This window comes from Littorina saxatilis, linkage group LG10 (assembly GCF_037325665.1).
Source record: "Littorina saxatilis isolate snail1 linkage group LG10, US_GU_Lsax_2.0, whole genome shotgun sequence".
Classification (NCBI taxonomy): Eukaryota; Metazoa; Mollusca; class Gastropoda; order Littorinimorpha; family Littorinidae; genus Littorina; species Littorina saxatilis.
In genome coordinates this window covers 19675040-19682539 of record NC_090254.1, presented here as the reverse complement: position 1 = coordinate 19682539, position 7500 = coordinate 19675040, and the positions used below count along the sequence as shown (strand labels likewise).

At 39.1% G+C, this 7500-nt stretch overlaps 1 protein-coding gene across 1 annotated transcript in view; it reads left to right on the top strand.

The window, feature by feature from the left end:
- Positions 1-6121, top strand: part of LOC138978347 (chorion peroxidase-like) — a gene marked incomplete at its 3' end in the record, with an annotated part of 69050 nt that extends 62929 nt beyond the window's left edge. Inside the window, 3 exon segments of the mRNA XM_070351065.1 lie at positions 379-575; positions 1155-1324; positions 6019-6121. Coding sequence (XP_070207166.1) covers positions 379-575; positions 1155-1324; positions 6019-6121 — 470 coding nt within the window.
- Between the last annotated feature and the right edge of the window lie 1379 nt (positions 6122-7500).

Genomic DNA, 7500 nt, shown 5'->3' with positions numbered 1-7500 from the left:
AATTAACTCGAAATGTTCCCTGTAAACCGTTCTCATCGTAATTTTGCAAATCCAGAAGAGACGAATTCCGAAAATAGCTCTGTCGGGTTTGTATAGGTTGTGATAGAGTGAATGCCCTTGCTCTTTACTCGGACAAACATTGGAGGGGCCAATCACTAGCAAGGGCTGTGCCTAAAACACGTGGGCAGGAGCACGTGTGAAGTGATTTGTCAGAGGAAAAACAAGGGTACTCATTCTTTCACGACAAATGCAAACCCGACAGAGTAATTACCGAAAATCGTGTGTTGAGAATTACCTGGAAATGTTCAATATAAACCGACATCGTCGTCATTTTGCAAAACCGTAATTATCAACGCTTAACCTTTCACTCTTTATCAGGTTACAAGCCATCTTTTTGAGAACCAGGAGGGTTTGAAACGAGGCTTTGACCTCTTGACCTTGAATATGCAACGAGGTCGTGACCACGGGATCCCCAGCTACAATGCTTTCCGGCAAAGAATGGGACTATCGCGGGTGGCGTCATTCGCCGATCCAGCGCTCGGAACTGGAGGCTCGCGCATTGCTGCCGTTTATGAGTAAGATACTACTTTTTTGAGATATGGTTATTGGTGTTTGTTTTGTGAATATTATTATGTATTGTGTTGTGATGTGTTTTCTCTATGTTAGTGTGTGTGCGTAAGGGGGAGGGGGGTGTTAGTGTGTGTGTGTGTGTGTGTGTGTGTGTGTGTGTGTGTGTGTGTGTGTGTGTGTGTGTGTGTGTGTGTGTGTGTGTGTGTGTCTGTGTCTGTGCTGATAGTGTTACTGTTCTGACAACTGCTCATATCGTGTAATTTGGAGGGGGGAGCGAGAGAGAGAGAGAGAGAGAGAGAGAGAGAGAGAGAGAGAGAAGCAGAGAGACAGAGAGAGGCAGAAAGAGAGACAGAGACAAAGAGATACAGAGAGATAAAGAGAGAGATGGACAGACAGATACAGACGGACAACACACAAACAGATATACGAACAGCAGACAGACAGAGACATAATAATATTATATGTATACACAGGCAGTGACAAATATACAGACAGACAGTGACTAATATACAAACAGAGATGTCTGAATTGGTTCAATCGAGTGGCCCAAACTGACGTTCACATTTGACAAAATCTCGTTTCAGTCACGTGGACGATATTGACCTATTTAGCGGTGCCATGTGTGAGCCAGCTTTTGACGGAGGCCTGGTGGGAGAGACTTTCAGCAATATGATGGCTCTACAGTTCCGCAAACTCAAATTTGGCGACCGCTTCTTCTTCAATAATTACAGGCGTTACTTCGGCTTTAGAGACTGTGAGTAAAGTATTCCGCTTCGATCTACTTTTTCCATTTCAGGTTAAAAATGTAATGGACATCATATCTTTTTATATTTAGTCAAGTTTTGACTAAATATTTTAACATCGAGGGGGAATCGAGACGAGGGTCGTGGTGTATCACGCCGTGGATCGTGTAACTCTGCATTTGCGCCACCGCAACTTTTTATCGCTTCACGCCGACGAAGAGGCAAGCTGCAAGGTAGGTCTCTCACAGAAAACGAAAATGTGTAGGACTTTCAGGCATCATCTAGATTCTTCATTAGTACATTTTAAAGAAGTATATACTCAAGGTCTAAGGTACGTGCTTTTTTAGTCGAAATGTCAGGTTTCGGCAGTTCAGAAGTCCGATTTCTGCTGGAATTGTAGCTGAAATTGCACGATTTGTCCCTTCCTTCGTAACTTCAACGAAACAGCACTAGTTGATGCATTCCCGTGATGATATCCTGTGAGCTAAACATGTCCTTTGTATTCTTGATGAATGCTGTTGCACAATTTTGTCTTTGGGTGACGCACGCGGCAAAAGAAAACACAAACAATTAGACTTCATGTTATACGCCACCGATGCTTGGTGTAATTCGCCACCGCAATTTCACGTCTTGGATGTTATTCGCCACCGCAACTGTCTAATGAATTGCATAATATGTTGAAGAGTTCAGTTTGTTTGTTCGTTCATGGGCTGAAACTCCCACGGCTTTTACGTGTATGACCGTTTTTACCCCGCCATTTAGGCAGCCATACGCCGCTTTCGGAGGAAGAAGAGTTCAGTGATTCTGTCACTTCCAATTGAAAATATTGATTTGGAGTTGTTCAGTTCAGTGTATAGTTCAGCTTTTGTAGAACACGTTTCTGAGACGCACCTGGCGGCGTTTCACTCCCACACTCTTCGTCATTCTTCTTTCCCGAAAAACGTCACGTCTGTCAGAGGCGTTCTTTTCTCTTCCAGCGTCAAACTGATGAGTTTTTGTGATGTCACTGGTAATAGGAATGACTGAATTTTAGAATTATTTCACACACATAAACACCAACGAAGCTTAAGAATTTTAGAGTTATGTGGTATTTGGCCCCACAATGTTTTTAACAGGAGCGTTCCAGGCCCAGTTTCAGACTCAAGTGACCGCAAATCAAACAGGAAGAGGTAGGTTCCATATTGTCAAACTTAGTGATTTCAGCCACTGAGTGTTTATTGCTAGAATGGCAAGAATCGCTGCGCTCTTCAATCACATATGCTTATACAATAACTTTTCTGACGGGATACGGAATGCGGAACGTTTTTGTACATTCTTGTATGTGTAGTCAATCTTCCGAATGTAAATGAATGCATAAGAGAACATGAGGACAAACTTTTCATCAGCGTGCCTTCCTAGAAGTGAAATCTCATTGGTGAAAACCGTTGGTCTTCATGTTCTGATGTGTCTTTATTTTGCTGCGTAATCTGTTCAGATCATCACTAGCAGTCATCGATGCATTTCCCACTTGTAAATATAGTATTTTTTTCACTCTTACGGTAAGCACTGTTATATTTCCTATTGATGTCATCATACCCTAAACCTCTTGAATCTCATAGTCCCAGGGATTTTTTTTTGGGGGGGTCATATATATATATATAATTATATATATAAGCACATTCCAGTACATGTGGGTTATACACTCAAGTACAGATAAGCATACTTTTCATACAGAAGAAGAAGAAGAAGAAGAAGAAGAAGAAGAAGAAGAAGAAGAAGAAGAAGAAGAAGAAGAAGAAGAAATACTACAGTTTGATTTGTCAACTCATGGTGCCTTTAAATCCTTTGCATAGGCAAGATCACGCCACGCCCCTGAGTTTAAAACTTGCAGCACTAAAGTTAAAATGCTCCTATCAATTGCTGTCAGTTTTGTGACAAAAATAAAGGTTTAAATGCCTCCACGATGTTGATGCGTTTGAAAATTACAATTTGCGTAGTGCGGTGGCGAATAACAAAAAATGCGGTGGCGAGTTACATCTAACATTGAATTGATGCGGTGGCGAATTACAGAGAGTTGTTGACACTTTTTTTTATCTGCTTCTTGCAAAGTATATATGGAACTATATACAGAGAAACTACACGTGGAGGTTCATAAAACATTAAAGTTATCAGTGAACATGTCCAAGAATAACCAGTAATCTCCGTTTTGTTGCATTTGACGCAGAAACTGAAAATATGCCCAAAACATGGGGAAACGAGAAGAAAAACAGATCGTCACGATCACCAGGGCCATCAAAGCATAAAAAAATATATACAGAAATATAGCTAAGGATATAAGTATGTGAAATGCAACACTTGAGAACATGCTGAGTGCCTAGCATTCTAACAATTTAATTTATCATTCGAGAGACCTACCTCGCAGCTTGCCTCTTCGTCGGCGTGAAGCGAAAAAAAGTTGCGGTGGCGCAAATGCAGAGTTACACGATCCACGGCGTGTGTATGTGTGTCTGTCTGTCTGTGCGTGTGTGTGTGTGTGTAGAGCGATTCAGACTAAACTACTGGACCGATCTTTATGAAATTTGACATGAGAGTTCCTGGGTATGAAATCCCCGAAGGTTTTTTTCATTTTTTTGATAAATGTCTTTGATGACGTCATATCCGGCTTTTCGTGAAAGTTGAGGCGGCACTGTCACGCCCTCATTTTTCAACCAAATTGGTTCAAATTTTGGTCAAGTAATCTTCGACAAAGCCCGGACTTCGGTATTGCATTTCAGCTTGGTGGCTTAAAAATTAATTAATGACTTTGGTCATTAAAAATCTGAAAATTGTAAAAAAAAAATAAAAATTTATAAAACGATTCAAATTTACGTTCATCTTATTTTCCATCATTTTCTGATTCCAAAAACATATAAGTATGGATTAAAAACAAGCTCTGAAAATTAAATATATAAAAATTATTATCAAAATTAAATTGTCGAAATCAATTTAAAAACACTTTCATCTTATTCCTTGTCGGTTCCTGATTCCAAAAACATATAGATATGATATGTTTGGATTAAAAACACGCTCAGAAAGTTAAAACAAAGATAGGTACAGAAAAGCGTGCTATCCTTCTTAGCGCAACTACTACCCCGCTCTTCTTGTCAATTTCACTGCCTTTGCCATGAGCGGTGGACTGACGATGCTACGAGTATACGGTCTTGCTGAAAAATGGCATTGCGTTCAGTTTCATTCTGTGAGTTCGACAGCTACTTGACTAAATATTGTATTTTCGCCTTACGCGACTTGTTTCTTTTGTTTCAAATTTTGTTTTGTTTTCCACAGTATTGATATATTGAGTGTCGCTTTTCTTTTTGGAAAAAACACACATTTTCTTGTCTTTTTTCCTTTGTTTCGAATTTCTTTTTGTTTTGCATCAGTTTCTAAATGGTCTTGCCTGTCGTGTGCATTGTGAGCATGTGACATTTTCAAGATCTGATGCCGACCTTTGTTTCAGTCAGCAGTGTGTGTCGTGTCTGACGTGATTTAAAAACAAGTCGCGTAAGGCGAAAATACAATATTTAGTCAAGTAGCTGCCATTTTTCAGCAAGACCGTATACTCGTAGCATCGTCAGTCCACCGCTCATGGCAGCCAAAGGCAGTGAAATTGACAAGAAGAGCGGGGTAGTAGTTGCGCTAAGAAGGATAGCACGCTTTTCTGTACCTCTCTTCGTTTTAACTTTCTGAGCGTGTTTTTAATCCAAACATATCATATCTATATGTTTTTGGAATCAGGAACCGACAAGGAATAAGATGAAAGTGTTTTTAAATTGATTTCGACAATTTAATTTTGATAATAATTTTTATATATTTAATTTTCAGAGCTTGTTTTTAATCCGAATATAACATATGTATATGTTTTTGGAATCAGCAAATGATGGAGAATAAGATAAACGTAAATTTGGATCGTTTTATAAATTTTTATTTTATTTTACAATTTTCAGATTTTTAATGACCAAAGTCATTAATTAATTTTTATGCCACCAAGCTGAAATGCAATACCGAAGTCCGGGCTTCGTCGAAGATTACTTGACCAAAATTTCAACCAATTTGGTTGAAAAATGAGGGCGTGACAGTGCCGCCTCAACTTTCACGAAAAGCCGGATATGACGTCATCAAAGACATTTATCAAAAAAATGAAAAAAACGTTCGGGGATTTCATACCCAGGAACTCTCATGTCAAATTTCATAAAGATCGGTCCAGTAGTTTAGTCTTAATCGCTCTACACACACACACACACACACACACACACACACACGCACAGACAGACAGACAGACACACATACACCACGACCCTCGTTTCGATTCCCCCTCGATGTTAAAATATTTAGTCAAAACTTGACTAAATATAAAAAAAAGAATTCTCATAAAACACACTTGTAGGTAGAAAGCATTTAGTCTTGCTGCTGCTTTTGTTGTTGTTGTTGTTTTTGTTGTTGTTGTTGTTTTGTTGTTGTTGTTGTTGTTTTGTTGATTTGTTGTTGTTGTTGTTGTTGTTTTTGTTGTTGTTGTTGATTTTGTTTTTGTTGTTGCTGCTGCTGCTGCTGGTTGTGATTGTGCCTTTGGTTGTTTCAAAACACACGCAGTAAGAATAGGTCAGTTTATTTTGATATATTTGTTGATTATTTATATCGGTGTGTTCATAGTTGGCAAATTGAAACCAAAACTGTGTGTCCAACTTTTCAGTGCAAGTAACTCTACTTCGAAGAATCCACTTGGCCCACATCCTATGTCTGACCACTAGCTTGAGAAGTGTACAACTCAACGTTTTTAGAGTGGCGTCTGCACGGTGAGTGTCCCTTTAAACAATGGAGACACCTTTTTCCCCGTGTCAAACCACGGTGTAAACCATCCTAAAATCGTTTAGCCTTTTACACGCGCAGCCTAGCTGCTGTGTATGCAGAATAAAAATCATTGTTGTGATGCAACAATGTCGTAATGACAACGTTTCAACTCTCCTCTGTATCTGTTTCCGCCTCCATCCGTCACTCTCTCTGTCTGTTTGTCTGTCTATGTGTCTGTCTGTCTGTCTGTCTGTCTGTCTGTCTGTCTGTCGGTCTGTCTGTCTGCATTCTGTCTCTGTCTCTGTCTCTTTCTCTCTCTCCCTCTTTGTCTCTCTTTGTCTCTCTCTGTCTCTGTCTCTCTTTTTTCTCTTTCTCTCTCTCTCTCTCTCTCTCTCTCTCTCTCTCTCTCTCTCTCTCTCTCTCTGAAAAAATTTGTACTTATTGTCTAAATTAAGACATTATGCCGATGTGGAAGCACTCAAGTTGTTTTATTACGCTCACATAATGCCCCATATCAACTTTGCTTCAACACTTTGGGATAACTGCAGTGATGTTCATCTCAAACGACTCAATTCTCTTCATCGCCGTGCTGCAAAACTAATTCTGCATGAGTCAAATAAGCCAACAGATGATAAATTAAAGCTCCTTAATTTCCTTCCCTTGAAAGATCAGTTGACGCTAAACAAGGCTGTCTTTATGTACAAAGTAATTAACAATAATGTTCCTGGATATTTAAAATCACATTTCAGACATGCCACAAAAAGATATGGGTCCCAGAACCTGATTCCCCCCATCCCTCGTCTAGACTTGTATAAGTCAAGTTTAGCCTTCTCAGGAGCATCTCTATGGAATTCCATACCCCTACCCCTCCGAAATGCCTCTTCTGTGAAAACGTTTAGGCGCCAGTTTCATTCCCGCTTAATGGGTAAATAGAACACTTTTCATGTCTGATTTTTTAGTGCTTTTTACATTTAGTCAAGTTATGTTTGTATTTTGATTTGTTCTTTATGTGTAAGTATTGATAATGATATACATGCGAATGATTGGGACAATTCCTCCCCACATTTGTTTTTTTCCTTTTGTTATTAGTTGTTTTGGATGTTTATATGCAATGCATTATTGCAACAATGCTGCAATTTCCACACTACATGTTTTTCCCATTTTTGAATGTGTATACAAAACCATAACCCTTTTCTTATTACTATTTACATTATATACGTCTGTAAGTAACAATAACCTTGTCAATTTTACTATCTATATTATGTGCGTCTGTATTAAGTGTTTGTATAAGGGACAGGTTGTAAGATTAGGCTTTGCCTAAAACCTCTATCCTTTGGTAATAAAGTTCAGTTTCAGTTTCAGTTTCTCTCTCTCTCTCTCTCTC